The 17526-nt window shown below is 55.1% G+C and overlaps 9 protein-coding genes across 9 annotated transcripts; 6 read left to right on the plus strand and 3 right to left on the minus strand.

Moving 5' to 3' along the window:
* Positions 1–873: 873 nt before the first annotated feature.
* IE81DRAFT_348167 (hypothetical protein) lies at positions 874–1765 on the minus strand (the record flags this gene model as incomplete). The annotated part of the gene is made up of 2 exons (XM_025516226.1): positions 874–1524; positions 1691–1765. 2 exons carry the CDS (start codon positions 1763–1765, stop codon positions 874–876), a joined length of 726 nt encoding a protein of 241 aa, XP_025368752.1.
* A 565-nt stretch (positions 1766–2330) lies between these two features.
* On the plus strand, positions 2331–3855 carry IE81DRAFT_330782 (hypothetical protein; the record flags this gene model as incomplete). Its single annotated transcript, XM_025515203.1, has 6 exons — positions 2331–2408; positions 2556–2612; positions 2728–3045; positions 3114–3257; positions 3398–3725; positions 3806–3855. The coding sequence occupies 6 exons, from the start codon at positions 2331–2333 to the stop codon at positions 3853–3855; spliced, it is 975 nt and encodes a 324-aa protein (XP_025368753.1).
* Positions 3856–4868: 1013 nt separating this feature from the next.
* On the minus strand, positions 4869–6479 carry IE81DRAFT_348169 (hypothetical protein; the record flags this gene model as incomplete). Its single annotated transcript, XM_025516227.1, has 6 exons — positions 4869–4879; positions 4963–5208; positions 5386–5641; positions 5713–5832; positions 5898–6296; positions 6363–6479. 6 exons carry the CDS (start codon positions 6477–6479, stop codon positions 4869–4871), a joined length of 1149 nt encoding a protein of 382 aa, XP_025368754.1.
* Positions 6480–7819: 1340 nt separating this feature from the next.
* IE81DRAFT_348170 (hypothetical protein) lies at positions 7820–9389 on the minus strand (the record flags this gene model as incomplete). Its single annotated transcript, XM_025516228.1, has 5 exons — positions 7820–8080; positions 8203–8223; positions 8305–8338; positions 8960–9017; positions 9269–9389. The coding sequence occupies 5 exons, from the start codon at positions 9387–9389 to the stop codon at positions 7820–7822; spliced, it is 495 nt and encodes a 164-aa protein (XP_025368755.1).
* A 447-nt stretch (positions 9390–9836) lies between these two features.
* IE81DRAFT_168558 (hypothetical protein) lies at positions 9837–10991 on the plus strand. Its single transcript, XM_025510600.1, has 4 exons — positions 9837–9990; positions 10063–10208; positions 10288–10465; positions 10539–10991. The coding sequence occupies exons 2-4, from the start codon at positions 10140–10142 to the stop codon at positions 10934–10936; spliced, it is 645 nt and encodes a 214-aa protein (XP_025368756.1). The 5' UTR covers positions 9837–9990; positions 10063–10139; the 3' UTR covers positions 10937–10991.
* Positions 10992–12769: 1778 nt separating this feature from the next.
* Positions 12770–14111, plus strand: IE81DRAFT_348172 (hypothetical protein; the record flags this gene model as incomplete). The annotated part of the gene is made up of 2 exons (XM_025516229.1): positions 12770–13989; positions 14078–14111. The coding sequence occupies 2 exons, from the start codon at positions 12770–12772 to the stop codon at positions 14109–14111; spliced, it is 1254 nt and encodes a 417-aa protein (XP_025368757.1).
* A 595-nt stretch (positions 14112–14706) lies between these two features.
* On the plus strand, positions 14707–15519 carry IE81DRAFT_168479 (hypothetical protein). The gene has a single exon (XM_025510599.1). It carries the CDS (start codon positions 14840–14842, stop codon positions 15269–15271), a length of 432 nt encoding a protein of 143 aa, XP_025368758.1. The 5' UTR covers positions 14707–14839; the 3' UTR covers positions 15272–15519.
* On the plus strand, positions 15356–15720 carry IE81DRAFT_168636 (hypothetical protein). The gene has a single exon (XM_025510601.1). The coding sequence runs from the start codon at positions 15441–15443 to the stop codon at positions 15630–15632; it is 192 nt and encodes a 63-aa protein (XP_025368759.1). The 5' UTR covers positions 15356–15440; the 3' UTR covers positions 15633–15720.
* Positions 15520–17278, plus strand: IE81DRAFT_168471 (hypothetical protein). The gene is made up of 5 exons (XM_025510598.1): positions 15520–15720; positions 15803–16187; positions 16274–16292; positions 16386–16523; positions 16611–17278. Exons 2-5 carry the CDS (start codon positions 15850–15852, stop codon positions 17217–17219), a joined length of 1104 nt encoding a protein of 367 aa, XP_025368760.1. The 5' UTR covers positions 15520–15720; positions 15803–15849; the 3' UTR covers positions 17220–17278.
* Positions 17279–17526: the final 248 nt, after the last annotated feature.

The following is a 17526-nucleotide window of genomic DNA, read 5'->3' on the forward strand; positions in this document are numbered from 1 at the left end:
CAAGCGACCTTCTGACACTCCATTCCCGCCATGCGCCCCTCGAGCTTGTCCACAAGCGTCCCAGGTCTTGGCCTGCCACCAGGCATCAAGGTCATGCACGAGCATGGCAACCCCTGGCCGAGCAGCCTCTTTCTATTTGTGGTGATCAAGCATGAGCTTAGCAAAGGCATTCTCAGTCAATTACTGGTGCTACCGCAATCAATGCACCAAGCCCATTGGAACGCCTGACGTAATGCCTCCCATTGAGGCTCCACCAATCCACAACATTGCCAACTCCAAAAGCAAGCTCATCCATGCCTTTATGAACCGCAATCACTTTCTCTTTGCCTACAGCTACAAAGGTGTCATTCGTGGTATACCTTGGGGCCCAAGAGAGATGCACCTAGCCAGGTTGCGCTTAAGCAATGTTGACAATGTCCCCCTCCGCTCTGCGCAAGCACAAGAGGAACCAACGCTGGATCAAGAGGGAGTACGAGTCACCCTCAAACACTTCGTCTTCGTCTTCATGCGCCCCTCGCGCTCGTCCACGAGCGGCCCAGGTCTTGGCCATCCACCAGGCATCAAGGTCACATACAAGCACGGCAACCCCTGGCTAAGCAGCCCATTTCTGTTTGTGGTGATCAGACATGAGCTGATCCATGAAGTTCTTAGCACCACAGTACAATACTTTGTTGCGGTGAGCACCAAGCAGCATGTGATGCATGCCACCAGCCCTCAGCTGATTCATCGCACCCCATTCCGCATCCATCCAACCCCCACCAGTCGCACGAGTTGAAGGGCCAGCCTTTCAACTTACAGTTCCAGCTGATTCCAAGACAGTCACAGCACATTGTGCAAGTTGCTCATTCACTCACTACATCGCGCGACTGATGTCTAGGCGTCCACCTCCATCAAGTCTCCTTGTTCAGATGAGAATTTCTGTCCATGTATTACTTCTGGCTCTCTACCGTGGGATGGCGTAGCACTGCTATCAACGGGGACAGGTTCTTCCCCGCTGGGGTCAGCAAAGGCGCTGTCACTGAGATCGGAATTTTGCCAGCTATGCTCAATGACCATGCTGTCTTGTGAAGCGTCCCAACAAGGGGTGTTTGCATAGTTTGTATTATACCTCTTGGGCAAGCCATCCTTCTCTGGGTTAACATAAGAGTTGAGCAAGCTCTCGCCGTTGTCGCAAGTGACAGGCCAATCTTTGCAAGTGTCGGAGCAAACTGCAGTGGCAGGGTTGCTGTGGTTCTCTTCGTCTGCTTTGTACTCACCCCAAGCTTGCTCGATGCCTGACAAGCTGCTGAGATCTGCGTGTTGCGAGGGCAGCATGGCTCTGCGGGCCTCTGCGGCAGACTCGACGCCGGAAGCGGTAGCCAGTGGCTCATCCTCGTCATGAGCTGTGACGTTGGGGACCTTGCTGACAAGACTGCAACTGCGTTCTTGTGACAAGAGCCTGCACCTGAGAATCTTCCTGCTAACCTTTGCAAGGCGCACATTGTCCTGTCGCAGCCCTGCTTGCTTCCTTGCCTTTGTGTATTTCTACTCTGGAGATATGCAAGTAGGCCTCAGTTGCCAGATGGGTTCATCAATTGTCAAGCTCATCTGAGCCTCTGCTATCACTGTTTGCAAGAAGTTCACTCCAGTGCAGTGCTTCTCAATGCAGTCTCAGGGGTCTCCCACCCCACATGCTGCCCCTACAACTGACTTGACCGCTCAGGTACGTGTTGCGCCTCTTCAAGAACCAATTCTCATCCCAGAGGTACTCATTGCAGCAACCCATTCTTCTGTCTCTGAGTGGCTTGTTTGAAAATGGCTGCAAGCATAGTGCAACTGACAGACGTGTTGATGCTCCTCTGCAAGGCCGTCTTTGATTTCCTGCAAGACAGTGTTGAGCTTGCAGATCTTGCTTTGTTTACACAAGCTGCCAGCTTTTTCCCATCCAGGCCCCTGTCCTCCTTGTACTTTTGTGCCTTTTTGGGGTGCCCTAGGGTGGTCTTGGCTTTGTCAAGAGTCTTGAGTGGCTTGTGTCTCTTTGATAGTTGTGCAAGGGCAGAGGCAGCAGCTGAGGCAGAGGTTGAGCAGGCAGCAGTGCTGGGAGTGGCTGCAGGAGAGGGAGCAGGAGCGTGCTTGTCCTTGGTAATGGCCGTATTGTACCCAGCCGCATCCTCTGTGCTTGCTTCACAAAGCTGTCACAATTTGTGCTTCCCAAATCCAGTGATTCTGCACTCCCTCTCCAACGTTCTGCGCGGCACTTTGAAAGCTGTACATATCTGATCCCTGAGACCAATTGAACTCTCCTCTTTCACACCTATGTCCATCCAGTTCTGAAGGGCCGAGTCTGCGCAATGGACAGAGGAAGCGCATATAGCGTCAGCACTGGCGTCAGCATGGAGCTGCTGACCATGGAGGAGCTTGACCATGAGGTTAGTACTCGCTTCTTCTAGCAGTCCAGCGCGTTTGAGTCTCGAGCCTCGAGGCAGGCAATCTTACTGACTACCGCTGAGCTCTGACAGATCGCACGTCTGGAGGAAGCTGCGCGCCGTTGCGCTTTCTCGATCTTTACCATGCAGCCCAAGACTTATGACAAGAAGCAGGAGTACTTGGCTCACCTGCGTTGGCGCATCCCTGTGGGTGTTCTTCTCATTCCTCTGTCCATCTCTTACTCGATCGGAAGCCTATTCGGTTGGGGCCGAGACTTCTCACGATGGTGCGCTGACATCCTGTCTGGCAACCTTTCTGCAGGATCACATTCAGCGCGAGACGCAAGGTGCTCCATCTCCTTCTCAGGATCAACTGTTGTCCACTTTCTTGGCTTCCGGGGGGATCAAGCTAGGCTTGGCAATGAGCAGTCACTGGGGAGTGCAATTGGACACCCCTACCCCACATAAGCCGCAGCCACATGTTCATGGGGACCCATCAAGCAGGGGTACACCTAGCACGAGTGCTGCCAATGCTGTCACTGGGCAAAGTCAAGGAGAGATGAGTGTTGACGGCAAGACCGAGCCGGACTCCAACTCCCTGGAGCAGTTTTCTGGGAAGTTTTTGACGCGCCTCATGCATGTAAACACCCCGCGTGCATGCATCCACTCTCCTTCACATCCACCATTACCAATGAGATGTCCTTGAAGTGTGAAAGTTTTGATGCCAATTGCAAGCAGCCACAAGCCCCTCTTCAAAACCCAATGTGTCCCTTGCAGCGCAAGGTGCTTTTCACCAAGCTCCTCGAGGAGGAGCGCAAGGCGATGGAGAAGCATACCAAAGAGATCAAGAAGGTCGCCAAGGACCTCGCTGCCTATGGCATCTTACCTTGAACAACTTTGCGCCGACAACTCTTTGGAGCGCGTACCTGTATCGTTCGCTTGTTCCTTATCACAATGGTGCGCTGACATCCTGTCTGGCGATCTCTGTGCAGGATCAGGTTCAGCGCGAGACTGCAGAGGTCCCGTCAGGTCATTCACCTCACTTTGAGGACCAATTGTTGCACAGCTTCTCGGCTGACGGAAATTTGAACCAAGGATTGGCAATTGGCAGTAGCTGGGGCGTACACTTGACCTCCCCTTCTCCCCACGCACCTCAGCGGCATATCCATGGAGGATCATCGCGCGCAGACACATCTGGCACGAGTGATGCTAGTGCTGCTACTGGGCAAGTTGAAGGAGAAGTGATTATTGACGGCGAGACCGAGCCCGACTCCGACTCCCTAAGACACGTCTCAGGCAAATTTTCGGACATGTCCGTCGGTGAGCATCAGACGACAATGGTTGCGAACGATGCTGGTGAAAGAAAACTCACTCTCTTTGCCCGCTCCTACGCGATATAGAACGTCGCCAGGCCTTGATTCCTTTGAAAGACAACGAGAAAAAGGCGTGAAATGACCACGTCCAGGTGCACGTCTTCGTCCGCTCGTGCTCCGAGACAATGAATACATTTCAGCAGGTCCCCATTGCGGTAGTGCGCATGTGTGAATGCGGTTGGAAAGAATGCGCTGTGGTGGTAGGGGATGGTACTGAACGAGCAGGGCTTAGCATAGTTGAAGCACGGTATGATGGAGTACAAGAAAGAGGGTTGCAGACGAGCTCAGCAAGCGTTCACAATACGCACACACGTAGGAGGGCTTCGTGAGAGAATCCGACACAAGGTAAGCACCAACCCCGGTCCTTCATTTCGCCGCCCGGGCGGCGCGACCTCTCTTCACAGAATACGGTTCATTGCGACCTTTTTGCGAAGACAGAAATCGGCTTCATATAACGCTCGATTCTGCAGCATATAGGCCGCCTTCCGCTCGTCGTTCGGAATGATTGCCGGTGCTGCTCCTTCCCGTCTTCCATCACTCGTTGCACTTGCCTCAAACAGTCAAGCGCATGCGTAGGAAGACTTTTGGAGACTACGCAATTCTTCAAGCTTCACCGGTCGCTTGTCCTTGGTCCAGGCTCTCACTCGCGAAGGACTTACTTCGCACTGTTGGTGTATCTCATCCAGTCGACAGTCCGATTCGGTATTTGACCCGTGGACAATGACTCCGCTGAGCGGCGTCACAAGAGTTCAGGGCGCAATACAGAGGCTTGTGCTCATGCGTCGAGACAGATGACCGCGCTTCAGCAGGTACCGAGCTAGATGGATGCGCAGGAACCTGAGATGAGCTTGATGGATGCTGCTCTCACCGACGGCCATCATCATGGAATGGATGCCATCAAGAGAGGCCTTCCTGCCAATGTCAATGGTAGCATTGAGACACAAGACGAGGTTCGCTCATTAGAGATCTTATTTGTCTCGTGCTTGCATGTTGAGGACGACAGGGAAACATGCGAGAGAGAGAAGGGGCGTCGCCACGCAGCGCCAGGGCTTCGATGGCAGTCGGTCCGATCGACCCGTACTCTGTGTTTTCAAGCTGACTCTTTGATGTATCAGCATTGATGGAAGGGAGAAGCGGACAGATCAATTTCTGCTGAGGAGACAATTGCGTTGACCTCAGCTCACCATTGGTAGGAGACGTAGTGCCGCGCTTGGGCGTATCGTGTCCTGCCGAAGCCGTCGCGCTAGCCTGCGTGGGAGTGTGCACAACCTCACCTGCGCCTTTGATCGTAAGCGACCTCGCAGTTACCTTCGGCTTGGCGAAGGCCTCCGAGCCCAGCAGCGGCGTCTCGCCTGCTTGGCGCTTGGTGCCAGACGTGGCGGTTGAGGGCGCCGACGTTGAGGGCGAGGTGGGGCCCGTGGACGTGTTTGCTGCTGGGATGGAGGCAGTTTCCGTAAATGCGATGGGTGCAGTGGACAAGATGATCATTGTGAACGCAGTTAGCGTCGTGGAGGAGAGAGAGAACCCCGGCAAGGGCGCATGTTTATCGTGGCGCTGAGCTCAGTAGACTTGCCGGTAACGCTTGAAAAGTGATAGGCGATACTCACTGGCTGCCGCTTTCCCAGTCGCAACGAATCTTGCGCGGCTGGCAATGGCTTTGGCGCGCAGCACTGCCAAGCCGTCGGCGGCGACGGCGTCGTCTCCAGTGCTGAGCTCGCCGAAATCAGCAGAAACTTCCGCCTCGCTGATGGCTTTCGAACCTTTTGGTGCGTCTTGCAGTGGATCGCCTGACGAATCGATGTCTTCGATCAGGTTTCGAGCAGCTTCAAGGTCCGTGTTGCTATCAAGATTGTCACAGCCAGCCTGAGGTGGAAGATGACATAAAGTCAGTGATGTGCTGTGCTCACAGAAGCAAACTACGGCATCAGACATACCAATAGCTTTCTGAGAACCGCTCGGATCTCTTTGCTTAGGGTGCCGCTAAAAAGCCAGGTGAACTCAGCGGGCAGGTTGGAAAACTTCAAGTGTCGACCAAGCCTGACTAGAGCTTCGCCCTACATCAGATCACTTGTCAGTCATCAATCAGAAGCACAACATCTTGGTCAGCAGATCTACTCACCACATTGGGCAAGACTGACGTCCATTCCCTCCATTGCTTGACTTCCAGATCATTGGACCTGAGCTGTTGAACGCGATTGTTTGCCAGCTTGGCAACATTGCTTTGTGCTGAGGTAGTCATGCAAACCAAGGTATTATGCTCTTCCTCAGTGATGGAAAGGTTTCCTACATACTCAATGATCTTATCATGCTCTGATAGAATGTCGCTTTCTGTTCTTTGGATTGTCAGCCAACTCAGCTTATCAAAATGTGCTTTGTGCTTTTGCTGCACAAGGTGAAGTTGCGAATGCTGCAACAAGTATGGTGGACGGGTCACTGGTGAGGTGAGGTAATGCGCGCCTTGTTGTTTGATGAGGGCAAGAAATTTAAAGTGTCGACCAAGTCTGACTGGAGCTTTGCCCTACATCAGATCACTTGTCAGTCATCAATCAGAGGCACAACCATCTTGGTCAGCAGATCTACCCACCACATTGGGTAGGACTGTTGTCCATTCTTTCCATTGCTTGATTGCTTGCTCATTGGACATAAGTTGCTGGACGCAGTCATTTGCAAGCTTGCTGGCCTTGCTTTGTGCTCTAGACATCATGCCAACCAAGGTCTTGCGCTCTGGCTTGGTGATTGAGAGGCTCCCTACATACTCGATCATTCGATTGTGCTCTGATTGGATTTTGCCTTCTGCTCTTTGAATTGTCAGCCAACTCATCTTATTGAAAATTGCTTGGTGTTCTTGCTCCACAAAGGGAAGGGGAGGATGTGGCAATGAGTATTGTGGATGGGTCACCAGTGACGTGAGGTAAGGCGCACCTGTTGGTTGGGGGGGGGGGGCAAGTGTTGAAACGCTGGCAAGCGGACTCTCCTCGCAATCACTACGTGGCACCTAGTATCTGAAGCCGTCGTCTCCGAGCGTACATCACCATGAAGCACATCAATAATCATATGACTGCGAATTCTCCGCCTTGTTGATCTTCTCCCAGCGTTTGACTGCGTACTGTAGTGGACCAGCCAACAAGTGGATGTTTCTCAATGAGGCTTCAAGCAGCTTCAAGATCCAAGTTGCCATCAAGATTTTCACAGCCAACCTGAGGTAGAAGACAGCATAGAGTCAGTCATGTGCTATGCTCACAGAGTTGAGCTAGGTCATCAGACATACCAATAGTTTCTTGAGGCCAGCTTGGATCTTCTGGCTCAAGGTGCTGTTGAAAAGTCTCAGCTGAACTCTCTTGGCACATTTCCAGATCCTGTCCAGCCCGCCTGAAGCTGAGCTCTATACAAAAAGCTGACCTCGTCTGAGCACCCCAGGAAGGAGAAGGAGAAAGGGCAGGAGGAAGAGAAGGAGGAGGCAGAGGAGGGGGAGGAACAGTAGTAAGCCTAGGGTGGCATTACCTGTCGATGTGGCCTCAGACGTGGCAGGGTCAGCAGCAAGCGCATGGGAACTCTGCTGCGTCTTGGAGGTACAAATGCCGACAATACACTCAGCCTCCCTCTGAGCATCTTGACGAGGACTAGAAGGACCAGGAAGATGGAGAGGAGGCCTCCTTCTGAGCTACTTGAGGTGGACAACAAGGACCAGGAGAAGGAGGAGAACAAAGCCTAACATGGCAGGTTAAGATGGCATTACCTGCCATTATGCCCTCACATTGGTCTCCCTCTGAGGATCTCGAGGAGGACGAGGAGACCCGGAAGATGGCGAGCAGGCCTCCTTCTGCTGTGTCACGCAGGTACGACTACCAACAGTATACTCGGCCTCCCTTTGAGTATCTCGAGGAGGACTAGAAGGACCAGGAAGATGGAGCGGAGGCCTCCTTCTGCTGCATTTCAGAGGTACGACTACCAAGAGTATACTCAACCTCACTCTGAGCATCTCAAGGATGATGGCAAGCCTGGTCATTGCGCTCTTCCTCCTCGAGCTTGTCAAAGAGTGCGTCACGTTTGTTGCCGGTTGGAGCCTTCGTCGGAGGAGGCGCTTGCAAAGATGATGGTCAGTTGCAGAGACAGGGAAAGGATCGAGAGTTGGATGAGACCTACACTTTTCATGAGGTACAGTGCGACCTTCTTCACCTCCTTCTTGATGCGAGCCTTGTCCTCGCGCTCTTCCTCCTCAAGCTTGTCAAAGAGGTTGCTGCGCTCGGCGGCGTTGAGTGCATTGGGGCAGGGGGATGGTCCTTGATCGGAGGGGCCGGCCGCCTGCTCAGGAACATTTTTGATGGTTGAGGCAGCAAGAAGGAAGCGAAGAGTGCCAGATCTCGATACAGCTTGTCACGCACGCGCAACTCAGACCCGATGAAACTCTGTGACTTAATACTCACTTGCAGGCAAGCAGCCTTGCGCTGCTCGGCGATTCCGCGGGCAGGTGAGACGCAAGATGATACGATGAGGTTTTGTGGTCCTCATCTTCTCTGTTGGCTCACTTGCGGGCAAGCAGCCTTGCGCTGCTCGGCAATTCTGCGGGCAGGTGAGACGCAAGATGATACGATGAGGTTTTGTGGTCCTCATCTTCTCTGTTGGCAAGTTTTGTGATTGTTTGTGATTTGGGTTCTATGATGATGAGGCTAGGCCGAGTTGATGATGCTCTTGCATGAAGGAGAGAGGATTAGTGGTGCAAGATGGCAAAGGAGAAACAACAAGCTGGGGTTGCAGAAAGGTTCTTGTGCCCTGTTTGCTTGGTTTGGCCATTTCTTGAAGGACCTGCTTGGAAGGGGCCCTCTAGAGAGGCATGCAGGGAGGTGTGTGGGTGGGAAAATTCCTTGTGTGGCATGGAGGCAGGGTCTCATGGCACACACATCAGTAGTAGCAGTGCAAGTAGCAGAGCTGCAAAGTAACAGCAGCCTACAAGGTGCAAAGAAGGGCATGCCAACATGTGATGGCAACCACTCCATAAAGGTTGAGTGCCTTCAGGTGAGCAGTTTTGGAGCTTCATGACAAGTTGCATGCAGCAATGCTAGTGCCTCGTTACATGCAAGGCAGCTTTGTAGTCTGTGACTTTGTTCAAGTCCTTCCCATATTGGGATGATCCCAAGTCATGGAGCTGCTAAGTCTTGTGCTTTGCCTTCCAGCTCAACTCACAGTGCTTGACTCTGTTTTGTGCTACTTGTGAGATTGGTCTCTCTAGCACTGGCTTCAGCTGCACATGTCAAAGGGAGTATGACTGAGCATGATGGTGCAGAGCTGGACTGCACGTTGCTGTGGGGTTGTTGTTGTAGTTGATGCTGTGAGGGAGAGCTGAACCTCAACAAAGAGATGTGCTGAAGGACAGCTGTGCGCTGCTAGGGGGCAAGCTAATCATGTGCATGCTTTGATGGCAGGCTGCGCTTTGAGGACCACTTGTGACTATACCTCCTGCAGGAAGATGCGTAAGGCGGTTGGAAGGCTGACTGCTCCTGAGGCTAGAAGCACCAAATTCCTCAGTTCGCATTTGGAAGGCCCAAAGCAGAGCTAGCTGAGGAAACTTGTTGCCAGAGACTGCTACAGGCACCACAGAATGCCTCACAGACATCTTGGAAGTCCTGCAGACATTGCAGAAGCTTTGCAGTTGGTCAAGGCTACATAACATTGTGCACCCTCTGTCCTTAGGACTTTCGGCTCTCTTCAACTTCCTGTAAGCTATGTGTGCTGCCTCTGATAGAGACCCCTTCATCTGCCTTTTGCAGCATAGTCAGGCGTGGCCCCCATCTTCCTCATTTGTCCTTTCTCTCCAGAGCCATGTTGTCTGTAAGGCCTACCCCGCTGAGAGTGTAGAAAGAGTCTTGAGTCTTGGGTCCATCAAAGGCGGCACGCCACGCGCAGCCTCTGCATTCGGCGGTGATGTAGGCACGCGCGCATGACCCACGCGTCGATTCACGCGCTCGATTGGTTGCGCGTGTTGGACGGGAAGGCGCATGCCTGCTGCTGGATGCCGGAGGCTACCAGATGCGTCCCATCAGCACGAGCCTGCCTCCATGCGCGCACTTGTGTGGATACAGCTCACCTCCATCACAGTCTTCTCTTCGCTCAAAAAGTGGCAATCACGCTCGCAAAGTCAGCCGCCAACGACACTGCACTTGCAAGAGCGCTCCAGTGGACGTCTAGGTCCCCCCCTGCAGATTCTGCCACCGTAAGTGAGCTCATAGCTGCACCTTTGCGCAACTCCGAAGCTCTCAGCTGACATGCCGGCTTCAGCAACGAATCAGCCTTGGACTCGATTCGCACAGAACCGTGCGCCGAGCTGCAATGATGGCTACATCTTCAGCTAATCAAAAGGCAGGGGATGGCGGTCCGATGCAGAATGTCGGAGTATAGACGGACGGGGAAACCAGAAGAAGGGAAAGGCTCAAGGGTGAGTCACATCGTGATGCCAGAGAGTGTCGATGGAAACGAATCGGGAGAGGTTGTGTTCTTGCTCATGCTTGCATCAGCTCTGCCTTCTGCCCATCTCTCCAGAACTCGCCAGAGCACGGGCGAGCCACACAAAGCGATGTTCAGCAGCTTCTTCGTGCGCACTTTTGCGCAGATCATGGCCATCTGCCTCTGGGAAATCTGGTCAATGTCACGAGCCGCCGCAACGCTCGTTCGGCAAGGCGACTGAGGAAACAGGTTGGTGCTTTGCCCGGTACAGTCGGGCATGAGAATGTTTCTCACATAGATCGACTTCCGCTCCTGACGCCAGACCATGTCAAGCGCCTCATTTGCGGGTACAGAGGAGGCGGCAATTCGGATCCCAAGGAGCAGGCCCATGACCAGAATGCAGCGCACGATACCGTGCCTTCGTCCAGCCCTGCGCCAGAGCCCAAACGGACTCGTCTGACTGGACAGGGGCGGATGTTCACCAAATGGGCGGAAAAGGAGCGGGCATTACTGGCCGAAGGTCCGAGGCAGGAGGATCGCAAGTCAGCGGATCTTGAAGGACGGGCTGGTGGGAGGAAAGGATGCTATGGACGTGGATGGCGACCTACTGGGATGAGCTTGATCCTCATGGAGCACGCTACCCCGACCCTCGTCTCTGAAAGTGAGTCTGCGCTTTGCAACATTTCGACGCGCACGTCTTTTCATGCAATGCCGAGGTGAAAGTCACCCGCCTCGATCTCTTTTCCTCCGCAGCCCAGTCTGAGATGCTCCGCTCTGGGTCTATGCATGGGTGCGTTAAAGCCCTCGACCACCACGAAAGTGCAAAGTATTAACCACCATCATGCGGTCCGCGAACATCGGCAACCCGTCTGTGATCGTCAGCATCAGCATCAATACATTGATCAAGGTTGGAAGTCAACCAGTCCGTCAATCTCATGTCCAGGCACTGGTGCCCCCTCACAGCCGCTACTCGACGAATCGATGGCCTTCCACGCGCTCGGCGCACATGGCAATCGCCCTTCGCAGCCTGTCCACCTGACTTCTTAACATTTTCCAACGAGCACGAGATGAAGCAGAGAGAGGAATCTGTGCCCCGTTGCTCGGGCGTGCGGACAACCTGAAGCGTGCGGGCCTCCAATGTGCCGACGTGCATGGTCAATCACCCTCCCTAAGACTGGCGTCTTGCTTCTTGCTTGACAGTGCTACAGTCGATGCTGACATCTGCTCTGTTTCAGCCTTCGAAGCACAGTGCTGCACTCTGCGCTGGCACCTGCTTTCTTTCGAGTGTCTGTCTATCCCAAGCAGCACTGATTCTGGCTTTGCGTCTCTACTAGCCCAGACCGCAGCGCTCTCTGCGGCTCGCAGGGACGTCGTCCCTTTCAGTGATCCAAGGAAACAGCCTGAAGGCGCTCATTATCTTGATCTACCTAGAAGTGGGCCGACAGGTCTGCCTCGAACTTCTTTATCGGCAACATTTCGGCCGAGCGGAAAGTGGAGTCTGCGTCCATTCCTGCTCGTGGCTCGTGGCAGGTGGCAAGATCTGCGCGAATCGGCAGGCGAGCCGCAAGAACCGACACTTGCGAGTGCATCGCCTTCATCGAAACTGTTCCACCCGTTTCTTCTGCGATACGCCCTCGATTCCTGGGAAGCTGGTTCGAGAGAGCGCTCAGTCGCGCCTGCCCGACCATGCGCAACTGGCCATCAGGTCGTCATCTTACTGCATTCTTGCCAGCCCACGAACACTAGCGCATTCCTGGCGACAATCGATTCAACCCTCCTTGACCGAAAATGTGACTGAGCCAGTCACAGTCTGATAATGGCGCCCTTCGAGGAGAATGCAAGAAATGGCGAACCCGTTGGGCGGCTGTAATTTTGGATGTCGCTTCACCCAAATCACGTGAGTGTGCAAGCCGCCTCTGAGGCAGCGAGCGGCACGTGAGCGCGCCAAAAGCCCCGCGCTAAACACGTCACGTGATAGCATATTTTGGGATTTTTGGATGTATGTGGAGCTGGACGCGCGCGCGCGCGCGCGCCAGAGCAACACGTCGATTTACACGCTCAATGGTGGGAATCCGCGGTGTTGGTCTAGCTAGCTCGTCGTCGAACCGCACCGCACCGCACCACGGCAGTGTGAGTGTGAGTGGAGTGGCGAGTCGATCGCGACAAGTAGACCGCGGGCAGGGCAGGGCAAGGATACACTGGTCTCTTGCCTGATCGTCAAGCTCATCGACTCGTGTTTATATTTGATGAAGCAGTACGTGAGTCAAGTGCCGACTGCCTCGCGCGATTCAAGTGTGAAGGGGCATTTCGGGCACGGAGTGAGGGTGCGCGCGGAGGGCGATTCGTGATTGGATCGTGGATGCTGCTTGAGCGATCCCACTCCATCCACCCTCACATCTATCCCATCCACAACTCTCGTCAACGACTGACAAGCCAGACCTGCTTCGTAACGCAGTCGCCTACGCACACCTCTCCCTATTTGTCCTCCTTCTAGCTGATCAGACCAGCTAGCTCGCTCCCACCATTGAATTGAACCTCTCGAAATACGCTAACATGCCCAGCGCTTCGGTCCGCCTCGCCCGGCCTAAGGAAGTTAGGGTCTTGCTGGTTCCTTCCCGCATGGCCACTCTCCTACAAGGTCTTCGCCCTCTAAAGCAGAGGCACCCACACTTCCTGCGCCATGTGTCCCAGCGCATCACCCTCCAGTCCACCATTTTGAGGGATGCTGGCGTTGAAGGAGAGCTGACCAAAGCTCTGGACTTCAGCGCGGATCGACAACAGTGGCTCTGCGAGGCGCTCTTCTTCCGCCTCAACCCGGGGCTATCTCCTTCCGACGACAAGGTGCAGCTCGCGCTGCCCCATTTCAAGTCGCTGATCCATCTGAAGGCAGCATACGATGTGCTGCTTGAAGAGAAGCTCTTCGACGTCTTGGAGAGGGGCTCTGGGCCACGGGAAGGCTCCTACGAGGACGCTCTTGACCGGGTAATTGGTCAGCTCCTGGCGTCTTTTCAGGCCGCATCCGATGCTCCAGCCCCTTCCGCTACTTCGCCAGAGCCCCGATACCTGAGGGTGACCAAGGTACCGGTGCTCTGGGAGCCACCCAAAGGTCGCCAGCCCAGAGGACTCTCGCAAGCCGGCGAGTCGTCGACTCAAGAGGCGGTGGCCGGAGCGGTGACGGATGAAGGGGATCAAGAAGAGGCGGTGGCCGGAGCGGTGACGGATGAAGGGGATCAAGAAGAGGCGGTGGCCGGAGCGGTGACGGATGAAGGGGATCAAGCAGCTGGAGCGGCACCATCGCCCCTGCGTCACTGGATGCAAGAGACGGTGTTCGAGGGTGTCCGCGCGCGCGAAGGCCATGCGAGCGTCAGGCCGCGAAGAGGAGTCGGCGCGGGTGCTAGGACTGGATCGTCTCGTGTCGGAGCTGGTGCTGGAGCTGCTTCTTCTGGATCGTCTCGCGTCGGTGATGGTGGTAGGTCGTCTTGCGCTCGGGATGGTGGTGGAGCTGGGTCGTCTCCCTCTGGTGAAAATGCTGGGGCCGGGTCGTCTCGCACTGGTGGTGGTGGTGGTGGTGGTGGTAGCGGCGCTGGTGATGATGGTGGTGCTGGTGGTGGTGCTGTTGCTGGGCCGTCTCGCGCTGGTGTAGGTGGTGGCGCTAGTGCTGGGTCATCTCGACTCAAGCGGCCGTTGGAGGCGGAGGCCAACGACGCAAACAGCGAGGAGAGCAAGCGCCAGAGGGCCGATGCTCCCGCTAGCGCTTCGAGGGGAAGCATGTGGTGAGTCTCTGCTGTAAGCGCGGTGCAGGCTGTAGAGTGGTGACTTATGCTGATCACCGTTCCCGTCTCGCAGAGAGTCATAACACAGTTTCGCAAGCATTTTCGTTTCCATGTATTACTAGCAACATCGTCTCGCGGTTCGGTCACGACTCTACTTCGCAAGGAAACCTCTCCCCCGTTTCAGCAACATCGTCTCGCATTTTTAGGCACCGCATCATCTCCCACGCGAACATGTCCCGGCATTGTACCAACACCTGTAGCAACATCGACGGAAACCTCGCGCCCGACATCCAGTCTGGCCTCGCTCTCACTACCATTTGTGAGTGCCCTATCGGTCATCGATTGGCGCAGTCTCGAGCTCGGTGCTCTCAACCCCTGCCCGCAAATCAGTGCGTGAGCTCATCGGCGCCGCATTGCGCCTCGGTGCGAGCTCGGCGTCGTATCAGGCCGCTCGGAATCGTACTTTGCCCAGCGATCCTCCTCGGACACGGCAGTGTCTACTACTGCAAAGCGCAAAGCCGTCTCTGACCCCACTCCTCTCCGTCTTTTCGTCGCCACCAATCCCATTTCGCCAACAACAACAAGAGCAAGACATGTACAAGGCATGTGGGTCGTCCGCGCCGACAGTGGGGCTATCATTTCTGAGCGCCTTCGCGGTCCACATGCTTTGATCTGCGCAAAGTGACAGCGGTACCAAGCAACACTCCGTGCTCACTCACCGTCAGGGGCCGGAGTCAGCCGCTCGCTGAGTGTATCAGCCGCCTCCCTGTCAACGGAATCTAGCGAATCGTATGGCGCGTCGGTCAAGGTACAGCCTCTGCATCAGACATCGGTCAGACCATGGGCAATTATGCTTTCGGTTCAGCGCATTCGCTCAACTCTTTCCGGAACGTCAATAGAAGGTGCCTGGGCCGAAGAGGTCGAGCTTGAGTTTGGACGACGCATCATCCTTAGGAGCACGAGACGCGGAGGTGACTCTCCAGTGCAACCCGAAGGCAAAGCAAATTCACCTCCAATTCTTCGCCGTTGCGCACCGACTGTCAGGAGTCGATCTAAAGTCGATCGCAAAAGAAGAAAGCCACGGCCTGGCTGCCTTTGCACTGGGCATCGGTGGTCGCAGCCGAAAGGGTCCCCCCCGGCGCTCACATTGAAAGCTCCGCTTAGGAAAAGTCAGCAAGACGAGACGCTGCCATGCGTGGTCCAGCAAACGATAGAACGCCCACGGCATGGAGACACGGGCCTGCGTTCGAAGGCAAAGGTCTGCAGCCCACGGAGAAGATAGCAACGAGTGGCGCAAACCCGCGTTCACCCACGCTGCAAGCAAGGCATGAAGGCAACCTCCTCTGCCGCTTCCGTACTTGGCGTGTCCTCCCCGCTTCCAGTGCGGATAATGCCAGGCTTCGCCGAGCCATTCGACGCCTCTGAGATCCACACTTTCGCAAAGTGGCAGAATGTGGGGAGCAAAGCGAGCAAGGAATGCAGAGCATGACGTCGTCAACGGTGGTCACAAGGTGTCCCACTCACCCCGCTCGGGACGTCGGCGGAAGAAGCTCATGGTTTCCCTCACAATCGTTTTGAGAGCGGTCGGGCCGCTCTCTGCTGGCGCAAGTTTCCATGGTGGCGAACTTTGTCAAGATGATTGACAAGAAGATAGTCGCTTTGATGCATGCCGTGCCTACTTGTGTAGGCTTGCACAGCGAATCACGCACTGTGCCTGGTCGTCTATAAGAGGTGCGTTTCGCTCGTACCCAAGCTCCTCTGCTTCATCAGACAACGAGCTTTGACAGCCGCCTCTTTTACCCTCTACGCACAGATCTGTGATCGACCTTTGGTACTCGTCAAGATCTCCTCACGCCGGCGATGTCCACTTGTCACTTTGTAACCTCGAGCCGACACGCTCCACTAGGTAGCAGACGTGGCTATCATTTCGCGGGCTTCTTCGCCATTACTTTTGCGCTGCTTCTGCTTCACAGCCCAAGCGGCAGTGGGCGGGTACAGGCTGCTCCCTTGCCACCTCCCGATGTCCTGACGGTACCCTGGAACAAGCTCGACCAGACCGCGTACGGAATCCTTCCACATCGATCCGACCTCGCCAACAGCGGCCACCATGTGGGCTCCTCACCGGAGGCGGGTTATACGACGGCAGTGGCAAAGGGTAGCAAAGTTCCTGAGGGCAAACTCCATCCGATCGTTCTTGAGTGAGTAGTGGCGCATGTACGCCAGCTAGAACATGATAGAGACTGATGCCTTCATGGCTTCTCGATTCGTGGTTTGGCCTGCTCAGGAATCCGAGATTGGAAGACGTGAGTCACCGCCATTTTTACTTCTGGAATTCGAGCCTCAGACTCTTGAGCCTCAAGCTGACACGCCCTCACCCTTTGATTCGCCGATGCCAGATCCCGCCCGGCCACCACGTAGCCTATCACGATTCCAAGGGAAGCCTCAAGTTCGAGTGGCACCCAAGCAAGGGCTTCTTGCGTGCGCACGGTAAGGTCGTCGATCCACAGACTTACAGGCCGCTGAAGCATACCCTGGTGAGTGCCGCCGGTGAAGGAGGGCAAGGATATTGATTGGGAGCACTCGCCCGGTCAGAAGTGCTGACCTTTCCTCGGCTTTCGCAGCATGATGAACTCGACAAGCATTACATGGTGGTGGGCAACATGAACGAAGCGCCCGCGAAACGAACTCGTTTCGTATACGATAAGCCCAGCGTATCCTGGCTGCCTTTCAGTGGCAACTTCCCAAACGTGGTGAAGCAGTCAGCTTCCAAGGTGAAGCCGAAGGTGGATCTGCCAACAGTGCGAACTTACCAGCAAGCTCACGAGGAGCTCCAAGGGCCTCCGGTCGACGGAAGGCAGGCTGCAAGCGGAGCGCTATCGCCCACCTTCTCTGGCAAGCCTCCTCTTCCTCGAGCCTCCTCCTCGAACGACTTGCCACCTTTGGCTAGCGCCGCTTCCCCATCCAGCAAGCCCAAGCTCCCGCACACCAAGTCCGACCCATTCAGCGGCGCCGAGTTTGCCAAGCCACCGAAACCCGTTCTGAACCGTTCCCACTCTGAAGCCTCGCTGGACCACATGGATCGATCCAATGCGCCCGTCTTTCCCTACAGGTTCGACTTGATGCCTACGAGTCCGAGACTACGAGACAGTCGGTTTGCGAGGCGCACAGCTGCATCCAGACCCTCCAATCTCAGCAAGACCACGCGTCATTCGGATCGGCCTGCGCTTTGATGGAGCGAGAATGGAGTGGAGGTGGTACGCTAGGGTGACCGAGGATCGTGAGCAAGGATCTCAGGACAGGACAGGTGCACGAGGGGCGAGGGACAAGCGCAGAAGAACCATCATCACTTAGCTTTGCAGCAGCACAAGATGCTGAGGCTTTCCACCAGCATGCGCAAGTGACCATTCCAAATCCCAGCAGGAGATAAGCATCGTAGTCGCACAGCGCCCAAGAAATGATCGACTGAATGCATGTATTACAGCGCGTGGCGGTGACATTCCTATTGTGACGAGAAGCCCCTTAGTATGTTGACCTTGG

Source organism: Ceraceosorus guamensis, assembly GCF_003144195.1.
Source record: "Ceraceosorus guamensis strain MCA 4658 unplaced genomic scaffold IE81scaffold_40, whole genome shotgun sequence".
NCBI lineage: Eukaryota > Fungi > Basidiomycota > Exobasidiomycetes > Ceraceosorales > Ceraceosoraceae > Ceraceosorus > Ceraceosorus guamensis.

Bases quoted from the DNA above. Each gene is read 5' to 3' on its own strand.
- IE81DRAFT_168558 (XM_025510600.1), top strand. From the start codon at position 10,140: ATGGCGGTCCGATGCAGAATGTCGGAGTATAGACGGACGGGGAAACCA. The intron at 10,209-10,287 runs GTGAGTCACATC...TGCTTGCATCAG, and splicing joins AAGAAGGGAAAGGCTCAAGG to CTCTGCCTTCTGCCCATCTC. The intron at 10,466-10,538 runs GTTGGTGCTTTG...TCCTGACGCCAG, and splicing joins CAAGGCGACTGAGGAAACAG to ACCATGTCAAGCGCCTCATT.
- IE81DRAFT_168479 (XM_025510599.1), top strand. From the start codon at position 14,840: ATGCTTTCGGTTCAGCGCATTCGCTCAACTCTTTCCGGAACGTCAATA.
- IE81DRAFT_168636 (XM_025510601.1), top strand. From the start codon at position 15,441: ATGTGGGGAGCAAAGCGAGCAAGGAATGCAGAGCATGACGTCGTCAAC.
- IE81DRAFT_168471 (XM_025510598.1), top strand. From the start codon at position 15,850: ATGTCCACTTGTCACTTTGTAACCTCGAGCCGACACGCTCCACTAGGT. The intron at 16,524-16,610 runs GTGAGTGCCGCC...CGGCTTTCGCAG, and splicing joins GGCCGCTGAAGCATACCCTG to CATGATGAACTCGACAAGCA.